The following is an 18,378-nucleotide window of genomic DNA, read 5'->3' on the forward strand; positions in this document are numbered from 1 at the left end:
TAAAACATGGAATTTCTCTGTAATGAGTCAGATTCCATGGTAAACGGAGATAGTTCTTTGTCATATTTTCCATAAAAGTAAACGTATATACTCTGTCTGCAATACAATACCTGGTAATAGAGGCACAAAATCAAAGAAGAGCTCCATTGCCTTGTGTCTGCAGTCAGTCTGTGGACGCCCACACTGCTCTAACAGCCACAGGACTACATCCTCCAGGCAGACAGACTTGCTGGGAGGAAACCCTCTACATTAAGAAAGGATGAAAAAACGTATGTCAAAATAATTGTCTTTCAGAATTTCTATAGCACAGTTACTAACCAAGTTTTAACTCTTAAAGTGCTTTTACACTAGTGCGCTGGGGTAGTGGTGTGACAATCGCTTTTCAGCTGAAAAGTCGCACCTTGCGTTATAACCGCAGCGCAACCAAAGAGCAAATATTAACACGACCTCCGCTGCACTTACCAGAGTTGTAGGGTAATGCAGTGCAGCTTGTGCATTATTTCTGCGGTACCCACAGCACTTCCATCACACCACAGGAAGAGTGTCATGTCTCACTGACTTTAATGACCACTGCGACAAGCTGTGGTGGGTGAGAGTACTGCGACCCGGTAAGTGTAGACTGCCAACTATTTTATTTTTTCTGAAGCTAGACAGCAGTTCCAGCGATGTTTGATTTGAGTTTATTAAATTCTTTGCCCTAATCTACATGTACTAAAGTCAACATTAATCAGTAGGGATGCTATTGAGGTGCAAATAAATTATAGATGATTGAAACTTATGCTAATTAATGTGATACAGAATTATGCAAATTATTATGAAATGCTATTGTAAACTGGACTTCTCAAATCTTCCTGTGAAAGTATTTGATTGGTCCATTTTCAAGCTGCATACATTTGCATAATTCTGCATCTACTTCGAATTATCTGCATATTTAAAGCAAAGTAAAAAGTTGGCACTGAGCCAAAACTTTGTATTAAGCAGCTTTCAGAAGCATGCCGCACAGAAATGCAGACACAAAAATGCCTATAGACATCTGCTGTAAGTGTAAGTAGTTTTGCACTAAAATGCCTTGACGTTTGTGGCGTATGGATGCAAAAAACACAGAACACCTATAGATTTCCAAGTCTAAGGGTTAAAGCTCAACTTTTCAGTTAATATAATGTTATGTCCTGAATTTATTATTTTAATAGTACATAGTTACATAGTTATTTTGGTTGAAAAAAGACATATGCCCATCGAGTTCAACCAGTATAAAGTACTGGTATTAATAAATGTACTTTAATTCAAGATAACCCCAATCTAAAGTCTCCAAATGTTTCATTCCGAGTATCACAAAAACAAAGGATCTGAAGGTTAAACATAACTTAGCTTTTCATTAGGGAGCATCAAAAATATGCAAATTATCCTGAGTTGATGCAAGTTTTATGGTAAATATATGCTGCTTGAAGAAAGGCCATTCAAAAGACAAGAGCCCAGGCACTGGCCATTTCCAGAATCACAGACTTACACTGTTTTAGGATACAATAGGAATGGCCATTGAGAATCTAAAAATGTGATGGTAATTTTAAGCTACTACATAAGTTTGCAAAAAAAACAAAAAACAAATAACCATAATATTTGCATCAACTCACAAATCTTAGCAACACACTGACCATCCCCTACTTGTCATGTGATAGAACAAAAAGAATGAGATCATGTTCCTGGTGTCACAGTATATGTGTGCACCTTGGTAAGCGTCGCTTAGCTTGCTTGTTTAGTGATGGAGCTTTGTGAATTATAATGCGTTTCAGGTGGTCAATGGCATCACTGCATTGTTGAATAGTTCCTATAAAGGGAGCAAAAATAAGATGCATGTTAATCAAATGGTCAATTTGGAAAGAGTGAATTTTACTACAAAAAAAACTTTCTTAATCTTACCTAAAGATTTTTCATCAGCATGAGATAATGCCAGGCTTTCCATGTAAATCACCAGCGCTTCAAACACAAACTGCTCCACCAATGCTGACTCTTCTCTAAGAGCAAAACAATCAAGAGACACACAATCACATAAACCATCGCCAAGCTGAGGGGGATTTTCCCTATAATTAGCACTTCTCTAACAAGTTTGAAATGTAAACTGTGAGTCAGATGGCAACTGTCAGTCAGATGAACTGCATTATTGAAACTGTCAGTCAGATGAACTGCATTATTGAAACTGTCAGTCAGATGCACTGCATTATTGGAACTGTCAGTTCAAGGCACTGCTTATGGTAAATGTCAGCTGAATACACTGCATTACTGGAAAAGTCCATAGGATTCACTGCCTTATGGCAACAGTCAGTCAGTTGCACTTCATTATTGGAACTGTCAGTCAGATGCACTGCCTTACAAAAACGGTCAGACACCCTGCATTTTAGGAACTGTCAGGGGCAGTGGAATAGAAGAGGCTGTCTAATACTTACCTAATCCAATTTATTTTCCAATGTGGCTTCTCCCACTGGGTGCTACTGTCAGAAAGAGCAGCCAAACTCCCGATGTCACCCCTGCTCCTCCATCCCATGGCACCACGCCCACCTAAATGTGCACCTAGCATTGAACGCACCCCACCAAAATGTTTGTTTGGCCAGGCGTTCTCCAGCCTGGACGCCTCCGAGTGTGTCGCATGCAGTGCTCACTATCACATGGCCGGGGACGACACTGGGAGAAATAGAAGGGCTGTTCTGATATAGCCGGTTTCTCCAGTGGTATAGCTTGGTGTATTTGCCTTCTTAAAGAGAACCCGAGGTGGGTTTGAAGAATATTATCTGCATACAGAGGCTGGATCTGCCTATACAGCCCAGCCTCTGTTGCTATCCCAAACCCCCCTAAGGTCCCCCTGCACTCTGCAATCCCTCATAAATCACAGCCACGCTGCTGACAAACAGCTTGTCAGCTGAGCTGTGTTTATCTCTATAGTGTCAGTCTTCTGCTCTCCCCGCCTCCTGCAGAACTCCAGTCCCCGCCTGCATCCCTTCCCTCCTTGCTGATTGGAGGGAAGGGACGGGGGCAGGGACCAGAGCTATGCAGGAGGCGGGGGAGCAGCTGAGACTGACACTACAGATGTAAACACAGCCTCACAGCATGGCTGTGATTTATGAGGGACTGCAGAGTGCAGGGGGACCTTGGGATAGCAACAGAGGCTGGGCTGTATAGGCAGATCCAGCCTCTGTATGCAGATAACATTCTTTAAACACACCTCGGGTTCTCTTTAAAACAGAAGGAAATCTGCAATAATTCAGCTATTAGTGAACATTTGTGGTTACCCACAATGCACTACTACTGAATATGCAAATTATCGCTTTTCACCCTTGGTAAGCCAAGCAAGCATCCAGAACCGCTGGTGTATAGCAAGCCTATAGCTTTAAATTTTACACAGCCATATCAAACCTACGTGTAGACAGCCTGTTTCTCATCAGTACATGGCAGGAATTGATAAGGCTGTATGAGATGGAGCTTATCAGCCTTATCGATCCCTGCCATGTACTGATGAGGACCAAAGTCAGAAACAGGCTGTCTACATGTGTGTTTGATATGGCTGTGTAAAATTTAAAGCTTTAGGCTTGCTATACACCAGCGGTTCTGGATGCTTGCTTGGCTTACCAAGGTGAAAAGGGATAATTTGCATATTCAGTAGTAGTGCATTGTGGGTAACCACAAATGTTCAGTAATAGCTGAATTATTGCAGATTTCCTTCTGATTTAAGAAGGCAAATACACCAAGATTTGTTTTGTTTTTTTGTTTGTTTGGTTTTTTTTTAGTAGGAGGGCTTTTTAGTCCCTTTTATCCCCTATACATTCCTAGTAGTTTGGGTCACCCTGAGCTGCTTGGTTACTCTGTTCTCCAGTGGTATAGAATCCTTTTAAGCTATGCATATGCACCAGAATTATGCCAATGAAATAATCATTTATGAACATTTCAGCTGACAAGCATGTGTACAAATATCCCTCCTATTCAGTAATCCACTAAGTTAAAAGCAAATTCCTCATCTGGCTGCTATTGGAGTTCATGCTGTGATCTGCATAAGGACAACTCCTATGCATTCCCCCTCCTCTTTCCCCAGGACAGAGTAGGCTGTTAGGGAGAAAGCAGACAAGGGCTTTGCACTCTGATTATAGGTAAACTAAGTTATGAAAAATGTTCCCAGTGACATGTATGCTACTGTAGCTTTAGTATGCATTGTTTTCTCTCTATTCCCTTATTACTATAGATTTTACTTTATTGCAAAAACATATCTCTTAAAAAGCATGAACATTTGCAGACACCTCTGGAAACTTTCTGGAGAAACACATGGCAGCAGCTGAGCCACTATATTCATACACCTCACCAGACATCTCTTGCTCAGCACTGCAGGGTATTAATACTGAACTGCGTACCTGAACTCTTTGTAAATGTTGTTGAATGCAAGAGCTGCCCCCAGTCTCTTGAAAGCGTTGGGATGCAGAGCAAGGCTGTAGAGACGTTTAAACAGAGACTGCGTGTTCACAGGGCTTCGCTCTTGCTGTTGTGGTGTTGTCTGTTTTATTGACCACTTTAAAAACTCTCTGATACATTGTCCAGAGAAGTCCCGCAATGTGCTGTCAACAGGATCCACAATCCCATCCTTCAAGAGGCAACAAAACATTCAAAGTTATCACACATAAGTATGTAAGAAAAAAGGGGCAAAGCAAACTACAATGTACAACAAAGAATGTTAAATGACTATATTGCCATTAGAAGGATAATTTGAGCCATGATATTAACTCCTACTCTAGGTTCCTGCAGAAAGGACTTGCACATCTCTGATTCTAAACTCTAGATCATGAATGAATTGCCTATGAATGTGTGGCTTAAAATAATTAATAGTTGTTTTTAAATACAAATGTTGACACTACCGACATAACGTTTAGTTAATATAACAAGACATTTATATTTTAGGACAATGTTGAAAAGAATCCCTGCTTATACGCATACATGTAAAATGGGGGCCGGGAAATTTGGGTGCTGGGTGAAGCCAAAAAACGGCTCATCTTGCTGGGGCAAATTTCCCAGCGGTGTAAATTACTATTCACCCTCCAATTCGGGTTACAGCTATTGCTGGCGGCCAATTTGACGTGTATAGGATAGTACATTTGCTTTAATAAACAATGCACAAAGTTTTGCACATTGCATGTCTCCACTTTTTGCAATAAATGTGTTTAAAGTATGTGTCTGACTTCTGCAAGGACATATCCAGAACCTCTTTATAGTCAGGAGTTCCTTCCTACTAGCACAAAGCAGATCAACTGATCCAGTTCCCTCCTCCCGCTTTTAACTGTTTGTGGTCAGCATACAAACTTTATAAATGTCATATGAGCATGTCAACCTGCTTGCAATAAGACTTACACAGGAGCTGTTATGAGATTCTGCAGAGCTGTTATTAAAGCGGACCCAAACCAAACCTAACACTAAAAAGATAAATAAACACTTCTTCAAGCCTGTGAGCATTTCAGTGCATGCTTTTCACCCGTCTCTTTTCATAACTAGGGTTATACCGGTGGCAGCCATTATTTCTTAGCTTAGTAGGAGGTTTTAGATCATGGGTGTGTTTGTCATGAACTACCTTCCCTCACAGGGGCATCGTCTATGTGAAATCAAGAAGCATTGTGGGGCCATTATGTGACACTGGGCCAGGAAACGTTCTGGGGGGTGAATATAGTTGTGCTCGTGCTGAAGCACTGAACGAAGTATATAGTTTTGCCACTAACCGTGACTTCCAACCAAATCCCTACCAGAGTCATATATGTTAATTGTAGTTTTTAGTCAATTTTTAGGGGGAAATCCATACAGCTTATTTGTATGATTTTCTGATGTGTGTGGAAGCTGGAGAGCCTGGAGGAAATCCACGCAGGCAGGGAAACTTCCCTTGTGTGGGTAATGTATAAGGGGAATGAGGGGATTGAGCAGCAGTCCAAGCCCCTTATCTTACCTTATGACTCCTCCCATGACTCCTTTTCATACAAAGGCCAAAGAACGGGAGGGTGTGGTTGCTGGCTGTAATAGCCATATCTATGCTCTAAAAGTAGCAATGGAAAGTGATGAGGAGCCCAGGTGTTACTCAGTCTCCCAGAAATGACAACAAGAGGCTAGATTGCTGTCGTGATGCAGCCGCCATCCAGAACCCACAAGGATGCTGGAAGGAAGGCCCTCCTATGGCTTTGGAAGGGGGGAGGTCGAGGTTATCTTTTGTATTAGGCTGGTTTTAGTAGAATGAGGAGCCTTTCATGTTACCTGGAGTGCTGGTAAAGAATTTTTTTTTTTTTTTTTACAATATGAGCCTTAAAGGGGAACTGAAGAGAGAGGTATATGGAGGCTGTCATGTTTATTTCCTTTTAATCAATACCAGTTGCCTGGCAGCCCTGCTGGTCTATTTCTCTGCAGTAGTATCTGATTAAAACCAGAAACAAGCATGCAGCTAGTCTTGTCAGATCAGACTTATAAGTCTGAACCACTGAAACACTTGATCTGCTGCATGCTTGTTCAGGGGCTATGGCTAATAGTATTAGAGGCAGAGGTTTAGCAGGGCTGCCAGGCAACTGGTATTGTCTAAAAGGAAATAAACATGACAGCCTCCAAATACCTCTCTCTTCAGTTCCCCTTTAAAAAAACATAAAAAACAACAACAACAAAAAAAACATAACATAACATAAAAAAACAAAACATAACAAAAAAAAAAAAACATACCAATTTAGTCACTGTGATCTCCTGGATTCCTCTTTGCCATTTCCGTCGCAATCCTGGCTTTTAATCGCCAGTTTTAGGCAGTGTTTACAAACAAAAAACATGGCCTTTAAATTATTTCTGTAATGTACTGATAAACATTAGACTTTCATATAATTTAGATTCATTACACACAACTGAAGTAGTTCAAGCCTTTTATTGGTTTTCGTATTGATGATTTTGGCATACAGCTTATGAAAACTCAAATTTCCTATCTCAAAAAGCATTTCATTTTTCAACACGACCTGGCACCTGCTCACTGTGCCAAAACCACTGGTAAATTATTTACTGACCATGGTATTACTGTGCTCAATTGGCCTGCCAACTCTCCTGACCTGAACCCCAAAGAGAATCTGTGGGATATTGTGAAGAGAAAGTTGAGAGACGCAAGACCCAACACTCTGGATGAGCTTAAGGCCGCTATCGAAGGATCCTGGGCCTCCATAACACCTGAGCAGTGCCAGTTTTGTTTTAAAAACTTCACCTTTTATTGGTCGGATGAAATATGCTAATTTTTTGAGATAGGAAATTTGGGTTTTCATGAGCTGTATGCCAAAATCATCAATAAGAAAAACAAAAGGCTCCAACTACTTCAGTTGTGTGTAATGAATCTAAATTATATGAAAGTCTGTTTATCAGTACATTACAGAAAATAATGAACTTTATCGTGTGTGTGTGTGTGTGTGTGTGTGTGTGTGTGTGTGTGTGTGTGTGTGTGTGTGTGTGTGTGTGTGTGTGTGTGTGTGTGTGTGTGTGTGTGTGTGTGTGTGTGTGTGTGTGTGTGTGTGTGTGTGTGTGTGTGTGTGTGTGTGTGTGTGTGTGTGTGTGTGTGTGTGTGTGTGTGTGTGTGTGTGTGTGTGTGTGTGTGTGTGTGTGTGTGTGTGTGTGTGTGTGTGTGTGTGTGTATTACAGTATAATTCAAGTTTTTATTACAGAGTGAAATATTTGCACTCCTGTCAGGGATTCGCACAGTTTCTCAGCAGGACAAGCTGAAACTGAGAGCAGAGACCTGTCTGTGAGAGATAACCAACAGCACACACACAGAGCCTGCAGGGGTGTGCAGAGGGCATGCATAACTTTTCCCTATCACAGCAGAGGCAGTGCATTCCTCTCTAATGTCAACAAAGCCTGAGAAAGGAAAGAAGATAAGATATATTATAGAGACAGTGCAACTAGAAAAGGTGGCAGTAATCCAGACCACATTAGAACAGGTATAGGAACTTATTGGATAGAAGAAATGAGGCTGAAAATTTTGTTAGAGTCTCTTTAATAAACCTGCCTGCCTGAAACTTTTCCCATCAGGAACAACATTATTTGGCTTATCAGAACTAAAAACAGAATCAACTCCAAAATATACAAAACATTTTTTAATATGTTAAGACATACCAAAATAGCTTCCAGTAGAGCCACCGTGTCATTGCTTTCAAACTTCCTGTTGTTCGTGAACCAATGAATAAGACCCGTTACAAGCGGCTCATATAGCTGTCTTGTTACCTAAGTAAAAAATATGAAATTCTAAGTATTAAAAAATTCAAAACAAGGCAGTTTTGAAGGAAATAGAAGGACAAACATTACTGTATTATCAAACTAAACGTATTTAGTAAAACAGATATGACAATTTTATAAGGTAGTCCTTCAGCTAATAGACATTAAAGTGAACCTAAAGTCACTTAAAAAAAAACGAGATTAACTCACCTGGGGCTTCCCTCAGCCCCCTGCAGACGATCGGTGCCCTCGCAGCTCCGCTCCGATGTCCCAGGACCCGCCGGCGAGCACTTCCGGTTTGGCCGTCACCGGCCGACAGGGATGGGAACGCGAGTGATTGTTTGCGTTCCCAGCCTGTATATTGCCCCCTATGCTGCTATTGCGGCCAGGAGGTCGCAATAGCAGCATAGGGGGCGATATACAGGCTGGGAACGCGAACAATCACTCGCGTTCCCATCCCTGTCGGCCGGTGACGGCCAAGCCGGAAGTGCTCGCCGGCGGGTCCTGGGACATCGGAGCGGAGCTGCGAGGGCACCGATCGTCTGCAGGGGGCTGAGGGAAGCCCCAGGTGAGTTAATCTCGTTTTTTTTAAGTGACTTTAGGTTCACTTTAAAAGGAAAGCAGAGTTATTAGATTGCAGGAGGGCATGCATGAATGAGCCATCTGCCAAACAAATCCCTTTCCTAACAGCTGTCACATTAACATCCTTGTGACCGAGTAACGCCAATTGGTCGCAAGGTGGCTCCCCCAGGACTGGCATCAAGTCCTGGGGGAGTGTTTTGCAGGGAATCGCATCGGTGCACGCATCCCTGTTTGAGTGACGGAGCACAGCTCTGTCAACAGTCTGCCAGTGGTGATCACCGCCAGCAGACTGTAAAAAAAACAAACTGCCATTTGCTTATGTTGTACAGCGCTGCGATCTAATGCATCGCTGTACTGGGGACAGCCCGGTGACTTGACTGCTCCCTCAGAGACACTCCAAACGCGATCCCCTCTGATAGGCTGATGCCTGAGAGGATCGCCCTGATTGGCTGTAAGAAGGAGGGAGGGAAATAAATGAATAAAAAGAATAGAAAATGCTATTAAAAATTAATTAGTAAAACTAATTAAAAAAAACAAAACAGCCTGCAGCAGCAATCAGAGCCCACCAACAGAAAGCTATGTTGGTGGGCAGAAAAGGTGGGGGGAATTCATTTGTGTGCTAAGTTGTTCGGCTCTGCAGCGAGCTATTAAAGCTGCAGAGCACTGAATTGTAAAAAATAGATTGGTCACTGGGGGGGGTCCTGTGATCCTTAAAGAGACACTGAAGCGAAAAAAACATTATGATATAATTTGTATGTGTAGTACAGCTCAAAAATAAAATATTAGGAGCAGAGACATAAGTCTAATGTTGTTTCCAGTACAGGAAGAGTTGAGAGACTCCAGTTATCTATGCAAAGGAGCCATTGGGCTCTATGACTTTCAAAGTCGCAGAGAGCTCTGAAGGTTGTTATCTGAGCTGTCAGTCTAGGATTTTCTTTTTATTTGCCAGAGGACAGGTCAATAGTTCACAGTCTGCTCTGTAAAAACATTTAGAATGCTGAGTGTTGTGTAAACTGCACATATTAGAGAATGATGCAATGTTATGAAAAACACTGTATAACTGCAATTAAAAATATGAGAATATTTTCTTTGCTTCTAATCTTCTAGTAATTATCCATACTACACAACCAATTCATTATATCATATTTTTTTTCCGCTTCAGTGTCTCTTTAAGTGGTTAAAAGGTAGTGTGTACACAGGCTTATGAGATCAGTTTGACCTCAGTTATTCAGTAGTCTCAAAAGTCTATATCTACAGGCCTTAGGCTCGGTTCCCACTTACACCGGATCAGCGGGAGCAGACAGTGTAATGTCGGCTCCAATGGTCCAGCTTTAGCCCAGGGCAGATGCATTACCTCCATAGGCTATATGGGGGAATGCATCCACCTGCCCGGGATTATCGCAGACTGCACAGAAGTGTGGTTCGCTTACCGCAACAGATCCCACAGATCTGTTCCAGGCTCACAAGTGTGAACGTCTCCTATTTATAAAATAGGAGCTTTTCACTGTCCATTTAGCAATGAGCGAAGACTGGACAAAAAATGTCTGTTCTATGCTCAAGTGGGAACAGTCTTAAAGAGGAACTTTACCGTATGTAACTTACACTCAGCCGAAACTTTTTGACATGATGGAGAAATCTTGTCCCAAGATATGGTTAGTGCTAAATTAGGTCCCTATGAAACCTGGGCATTCTTCCAACATGCAGCTCTTTCTCAGCACAGGTAAATTAAAAAGTAAATGGTAAAATAGAGTTAAGGGCCCTTTTCCACTAGCGGAGATTACAATGTTGAATCGCAAATCGATAGCGATTTTTAAATCGCTATGGGTTGCATAATAACATAGGAATCGCAGTAGGTAATTTCCACTACCGCAATTCGATTTTTACAAAAGCGCGATCACACCTCGGAGCGATTTTTACTGTGATTTTGCTATGCAATGCATTGCATAGCAAAATTGCAATCGCGGGAAAAAATGTGGGACTTACTGAATCGCAATCGCTAGCATTTAGCGAAAGCGCTAGCGATTACTAGTGGAAAAGGGCCCTTAAGCCTTTTGAATCTAAATGTGTCTTAAAGGGAGTCTGAAGCAAAACTGAATTGTAAGTATCTTTTTTTTTTTTAATGGCTTCAGATTCTCTTTAAAAGAGCTTATTCCCCACAAGTTACGTTGTCCCTTTGTTTTGCTTCCTGAAAACCTAGGATCTACCCTTTTAACCAATAGAACAGCAGAGAGTCTCAAACTGTTGCCTCCAGGACCGAATTCCGGTCCAGGTGGGTGTTTACGCACCCTAAAACTCAATCAAAACTAGACTTAAAGAGACACTGAAGCGAGACTAAATCTCGCTTCAGGTCTTATATATAGCAGGGGCACGTGTGCCCCTGCTAAAACGCCGCTATCCCGCGGCTTAACGGGGGTCCCTTCACCCCCAACCCACCCCCCGCAAAAGTTGGTCGTAAAATGGTCGTAGGGAAAACTCTTCCTGGAGGCAGGGCTAACCGCCGCAGCCCTGCCTCCCAGCGCGTCTATCAGACGCGCATCGCCGCCTCTCCCCCGCCCCTCTCAGTGAAGGAAGACTGAGAGGGGCGGGGGAGAGGCGGAGATACGCGTCTGACAGACGCGCATGGGGCAGGGCTGCGGCGGTTAGCCCTGCCCCAACCAGGAAGCGCTCCCCCGCTGCACGGAGGGGGTTTGGGGGGACAGGGACCCCCGTTAAGCCGCGCTATAGTGGCGTTTTAGCAGGGGCACGCATGCCCCTGCTAGCTATGAGGTCTGAAGCGAGATCTATTCTCGCTTCAGACTCTCTTTAACATGACAATGACCTTAAAGTGAACCTCCGGACTAAAAATCTACTCAGCAGAACTGAAAAGGCTTGGTGTTTCTTTAACAGTTTCACAGCATCAGAACTTTGTTTTTCTTACCAAAGCATCATTTTTAGCTGCATTTTTAGCTAAGCTCCACCCATCAAAGAAAAATAGCCCGGGCTTTTTTTCCTTGATGCTGTGCAGAGCATGATGGGATTTCCTATGTTGTTATTCACGTTGCCTAGCAACTGGGAGAGGTGCTCAGGACACAGGACAGTTGGAACTATGTCTCATGCTCCCTGTCACCTCCTTTCAACCAAAAAGATGGCTGCCATTATGAAATCAAACATTTGCCTGTTCTTTTAAAACAGTGTGGGTAAGAGATTATATTACCTATCTAATTTAATTAACATAACTAATGTAACTTAATGACAGTATGTTTGTTTAGGCGGAAATTCCTCTTTAACAGTTCTGTAAATTCACCAAGGAATGTCAGAGGGAAAAAAAATCTGCTGAGGTTGTTGGGAAGCAGGAATGTGTATAAACTAGTCCTCATGCCCACCAATCCCCTCCTTCAGCCTCTTTTTGCCCACAAATGTCCCCCGCAACCACTTCCTGGTCAGCTGGGTCGGGCATTACTGCACAGGTACTGAACCGGCTGCGTGTGTCCACGGCCGGGAGTGTTTTGCGCATGCACATAACATCACAACTACATCCAGCGCTTGTGCAGAGCTGGCTCAGGGGGCTGTCCTCGGCTGTGAATCAGTGGGGTATCCGCAGAAGCGGAGCACGTCTAGGACTTCCTGAGGGCATGGCTCGTCCCTCATCATCTTCTCTCAGATGGTGCCTTTAGTGGTGAAAAGCAGGTACTGCAGGCTTGGCTGCAGTATAACAGGAATTGCCAGTAGGCTGTCAGGATTTTTGTTCCATCCTGCTCTGCTACTATTGGAAGGGAACCTTAAGAGGGATATGGATTTTTCCTTTTAAACAATACCAGTTGCTTGGCTGTCCTGCTGATATCTTTGGCTGCAGTAGTGGCTGAATCACACACCTGAAACAAGCATGCAGCTAATCCAGTCTGACTTCAGTCAGAGCACCTGATCTACATGCTTGTTGAGGGGCTGTGACTAAAAGTATTAGAGACACAGGATCATCATGAGAGTCAGGCAACTAGTATTTTAAAAGGGAAAAAACATATCCTCAGTTAGGTTCCCTTTAAGCCTGATCCATGATAGTGGTTAGCTGCATTGTGCTACATTGCTGGGTGTGTTTTCTGTGCATTATCTGTGCTAGACCCTTTGCATGATCTCTGGACCGTGTATTGGAATTCCTCCTAGACTGAACCTGTATCTGACCTGCTCTTGTATTATCCATGTTAACAATAGTTAACTAATTTATCTAAACTCCAGTGTATGACCCTTGCCTTGTTACTAGATTTGCCATAGATAACAATTTATACCTCACTATATGATCTCTCATTGGTGACCCAGATTTTCCACTATTCTGCCTGTTGTACCTGTCTAGTGTGGTTCTGGTGGTATTTTGAACTTCTAGGCCTCAGTCTCAATACCTTGAGCACTTGAAGGCCTGGGCCAAACCGGGTGCTGAGACAACATGTACAGCTGTCTCTCAGCTGAGTTGAGATGAGCCACATAAGGTGAATACTGCAGAGGAGATTGGAGTATTGGGACCAAAGGAAGGCCGGAGATCCATCCAGCCTCACAGAAATTAGATTCAGGCTATGGAAAAATGAGGCTATATTTTAATAAAATATCCAGTCCTGTCATTGCATACCTGATCCACATCACAAGCCAAGCGGAGTAGGACAGGAAATGTGTGCTTATACAGCCTGTACATGGGAGGAGGTCCATCTTTAGCATCAGGCATTTGAGATGCTTTTCCCAACATATATGCAACAATACTATGCAAAAGCTCACAGGCTGCAACCTAGGGTGGAAAAAAATAAGAAGAATTTAAAGCAAACATTCTGTATGTTTATCAAAACATTAATACCTGTGAGCAAATGTTTATTGACCTCTTCCAGATGTTGGTTACTGTAATCTAAACCTTGTTTGGAGACATTTTTGCCAGGGAGCAGATTTCAATTTCCTCTTGCCACGCCCTGCCGCCGCTGCACTCACCTGTCTAATGACAGCTGAGCTCCAAGCACTAGTCAAAAGCCAATTTTATTGGATCCTGAGATCACTGTGAGTCAATTATAATGATCACAGTGTTAGACCGGGGGCAAAAAATGGTCTCTTCCTTAAAAGGCCAGCCCAGGATAGTTACAAATATTTCATTTGGTGCTTATTTATTTGCAACAGTATTATTTATTTATTGTATTTATAAAGCGCCAACATATTACACAGCACTGGACATTAGTTAAGGTTACCAACAATATTTGGGATGACACACAGCAATACGACAATACAGGAATACAAGAAAACCAGATCACGCAGCACAGTATGAGTACAAGGTAATGCTTAGTCAGTCACTGGATGACTGACACTAATCTTATCAGTCACTAGCCCTGACATCCCCCAGATACCTAATGTCAATCCCTGTGGGTATCTCTGGATCCCATATATATTACTCCACAAAGGAGCTCTTTTAAATAATGTCCAATTCTACTTGTTAACTTTCTCTCAGTGTACCTATTATCTACTGGCCCCCTCGTGAGTTATATTATATTGCACATTTTTTATCAGACATTGTTTGAGATACAGATATGGGACATTATCTCTCTGGCCTCAATGCATTATGTATGCAATTTTTACATGTATGTATGTATGTATGTATGTATGTATGTATGTATGTATGTATGTATGTATGTATGTATGTATGTATGTATGTATATATATATATATATATATATATATATATATATATATATATATATATATATACATATATATATATATACATATACATATATATATATATATACACACACACACATATAGTCTCATGTTTTATGTATTGTATGAGAGTTCTATGTGATTCTAGTCATATATAGCTATGTATATTTTTTAGTTGCAGATTTGCACATTCGGTTATATATGTTTTAGTTGCAGATTTGCACATTCCTTTATGGTTATTAGTCCTAATTTTGAGCAGCATCTTTGATTACATGTTTTAATTACATTTATTGTCTCTATGGGTAGCCACCGGTGTTTACATATTACCACCAGGGCCCATGGATTATACCCTTTTGTTTTTATTGTACAAGCTATACCAATGGACTATATATCCTACTGTCTTATTGTATTATTGTTTTATTGGTCATATTGTTTATTTGTGTACTTATGACTATCGGTGCTGAGTGTTATATGTCTATCTTGAATTCTGCCATCTGTATTTAAAGGCACATCCATAGACCTGAGGAAGCGGCTGTAGCCGAGAAACGCGTTGTCATTTGTGCCTCAATAAAAGTTAAGTATCATCTATTACTACCTTGCGTGTGATTTTCACTACTATAAGGTAGGGACAAGAGAACCCTTTCTATTATTACTTTATTATTTATTATTACCATATTATCTACCACTGATATATGTCTACGGGCGCCTCCTACCCTTCTTGAATAATTGTAATAAAATGCTTTACAATTGTTTATACTTGATTTTAAATTACTATTTATATGTTTCAGATGTATTTATACATAGTTTATCCTTTTAAGTCTCAAAAGTTGTTATAAGGTATTGACCAGCCCTAGTCCTCTGGCAGCTTTGCTGCTGACTTTACTTTTCCATTTACGATGCACTGACAATGGCAAGTTCAAATACCCCCTGAAGCCTACTAAAGTACTCCCTGGGCAAGCATACCATGTGTTGAGAATGTCGAGTCTAAGCTACACAGATAGCTTCTTACATTAGTAAATTATGAATTCAAATATAAAAGATGACATGGTAAGATCACCTTTGTCTGTCTGTCACTAGCAGAGAGTGCCAGATCAGTGACACGAGGCAGAAATATGTCCAAGTAAATCACAGGTTTCATATCAACAAAAGGAACAGCAAAACTTAGTCTCTTCTCCGAGTCCCACGAGACGTGTTTCTTCATCATTTCTTCTGTAGAAGCAGCTATTGGGGGAAAATCAGAAATTCAAATTGGTTTGACAAAGCTGCATTGCAATTGTCTGCTAGACGGAAATGTTGGGGCACTAAAATGTTAAATGGGGCACTCCAGGGATCAGGCTATTTCAATTTGCATTCCGTTTTAATGTGAGTTTAGACTTTAGTACATAGTTTGCATATGTTTTGAATACAAGGTGTGTATTGAGCCTCTAGGGTGCCCTGCATGCCTCTGTTGGTGGTCATTTCAGCTGCAGCCTGATTAGAGTGCTGCCAATTTCTCCCTATATCCAGGTACTACTTTAAACTGATTGAGTACAAATATGGACACAGAAAAGATTAAAAAATGTACCAGAGACGGCGATCCCCCAATAAAATGTGCATACCTGGGGCTTCCTCCAGTTCCCTCCAGCCTGATCGCTCCCAAGACATCCTCTTCTCCCTCTTCATTCCTCCGGTACTGGCTACAGAAAATCCATCAGTCAAGGCCAGTCGGCGCCTGAGCAGGCCGGCCAGGCGCGCTCCCGTGAGCGTTCTGCGCCTGCGCAGTAATACTGCATAGGTACAGAAGACACCAGGCGCGTGAACGAGGCAGTAGGGCGCTCACGGCTGGGCCGTCCATGCACAGTTGGCTCCGGACCGGGCCAAGTTCGGAAGAACGAGGAAGGAGAAGAGGACGCCGTGGGAGCGATCAGGCAGGAGGGGGCTGGAGGAAGCCCCAAGTATGTATATTTTATTGGAGAATTGCTGTCTCAGGGTCACTTTAAGGTTAACTTACTCAAGGGATAAGCCGATTCAGTTGCGTTGGTTTCACCACGTATATATCACACCCCCATGAGCTTATGCAAATTCACACCCAGTAATCCAAATGTTTTGTTGGCATTGCAGCCTTAGCCCTGGTACTTTTAAGCATATGAGCTGGGAGTGCCCATTCATCCAGGCCTTTTGGTCTAAAATACTCTCAATTGTACAGGACAAATTGAAACTGCTTATTATTTTAAGTATGCTAGGGATGGTAAAGGGGCTGCTGTTAAGCTGACGGAGTTACTGTTCTTTGCCAGGAAGACAATTTCTGTAGAGTGTAAGAAGAGCGGTGACGACTTACTTTCAATGTATATCAATTTAATCCTGCACTCCATTTATACAAGTTAACCTGGCAATTATGGAGTGTACTCTACAAAGTCTGGGATCCTTGGCTTAAATGCTGTGAAACACTTTTTTCCAATATTGATATTACGTCAAGTATAGATGACTCTGCAATTAAGTCATGCAGCAACTTTCTGGATGGACCTCCTCTTTGCCTCTTTCCTTTTAATATGCATTGGTTATTATTATTTAGTATTTATATAGCGCCGACATCTTCCACAGCGCTGTACACAGTATATTGTCTTATCACTAACTGTATCTCTGAGGGGGCTCACAATCTAATCCCTACTATAGTCATATGTCTTATGCTATATTATTTGGCCTTTTTTTGATCTACTTCCCTCAACAGCAGGGGAGTCAAACTCAAATACAAAGTGGGCTGAAATTGAACACTGGGACCTAGTCACGGGCCAACCTCAATGTCTACAGGCCACCTTCCTCCCTTATAAAGTTCTCCAGTGTCTAATGGCTCCACTCCAACTCCTATACAGTTCCCTGGTGTCTAGTGGTCGTCCTCCTTTCCTATACAGTTCCCTGGTGTGTAGTGGTCCTCCCTCCCCTATATAGTTCCCTGGTGTCTAATAGCCCCCACCCTCCCCTATACAATTCCTTAGTGTTTAGTGCTTTCCCCCCATCTCCCCTATATGGCTTCCCTGGTGATCTAGGATTTAACCTCCAATATAGCTTCCCTGGTGGTCTACAGTGGGCCAAAAATAATGCAAAGTGGGGAACTCACTTGGGGGCCAAATGTAATGGCTCTGAGGGCCAGATTTGGCCCGCAGGGCTGGAGTTTGGCATGTATGCTCTACAGTCATGTTATGGTACCTTAAAATGTATGATGTCAAGTCTCTCTGCTCTTACATATTCTACTGTGTGTGCCTCAGGTGAATCTTATATCTCACCTCTATGCCAGAAGTGGAGTCCAGGTTTCAAAATGAGGACTCAGGACTACATTGGCCTAGGCCAAAGTTTTTCATCTTAAAATTAGGTCCTAAAAATGATGGAGGTCTTAAAAAGCCGGGTCCTGTTTTGCTACCCTTGAATGTTCTCAAGTTTACGTTCCACAACCCAAAGACCAATTAAACTGTGTGGTGGTGCAGAGTGTGCCATCTCAACTTCTCAAGTGCTAGCAGCAGTCTTTGCATCTTCTGATTCCTCATGCCAGCTACAGAAAAAAGCAGCTTTGTTTATGTCATGTGATCAAAGGTACTGACCAGCAAGCTCACATAAGGAATCACAAGATCTAGCAAATATGTAGGGACTGTCACCAGTGCATATAGAGCTAAACCTAAATTACTAGCACATTCTCCAATGTGCTTTCGGCACCCGCTCAGGCTTCCAAAGTGTGATCTGCATCAGCAGAACGTTGTGTGTAGTTGCCGCAAAAAGCACTAAAGTCTACCAACATGACTACAAAAACATAAGTGTAATTCATTCTGGATAAGGAAATGAGTGATGGGGAATTATATATATTGCCCTTAGCTACATTTGCATAAAAAACACAAGTTATAACACTGGGAGTGTTATACCCCATAAGACTAT

At 42.1% G+C, this 18,378-nt stretch overlaps 1 protein-coding gene across 4 annotated transcripts in view; it reads right to left on the bottom strand.

Moving 5' to 3' along the window:
* The window catches only part of PRKDC (protein kinase, DNA-activated, catalytic subunit), a 270,531-nt gene that overhangs the window by 184,348 nt on the left and 67,805 nt on the right, over positions 1-18,378 (bottom strand). For all 4 annotated transcript variants that reach the window (XR_011020922.1, XM_068237357.1, XM_068237356.1 and 1 more), the window contains 7 exons: positions 15,536-15,699; positions 13,415-13,567; positions 8,140-8,247; positions 4,392-4,618; positions 1,918-2,012; positions 1,726-1,825; positions 111-244 (listed from right to left, as the gene is read on the bottom strand). Coding sequence is in view for 3 of the 4 variants with exons in the window: in XM_068237357.1 (XP_068093458.1) it covers positions 111-244; positions 1,726-1,825; positions 1,918-2,012; positions 4,392-4,618; positions 8,140-8,247; positions 13,415-13,567; positions 15,536-15,699 (981 nt within the window). In the remaining variant the exon portion in view is untranslated. The remainder of the gene's footprint in view (positions 1-110; positions 245-1,725; positions 1,826-1,917; positions 2,013-4,391; positions 4,619-8,139; positions 8,248-13,414; positions 13,568-15,535; positions 15,700-18,378) is intronic.

This window comes from Hyperolius riggenbachi, chromosome 5, assembly GCF_040937935.1.
Source record: "Hyperolius riggenbachi isolate aHypRig1 chromosome 5, aHypRig1.pri, whole genome shotgun sequence".
In the NCBI taxonomy this organism is placed as follows: domain Eukaryota; kingdom Metazoa; phylum Chordata; class Amphibia; order Anura; family Hyperoliidae; genus Hyperolius; species Hyperolius riggenbachi.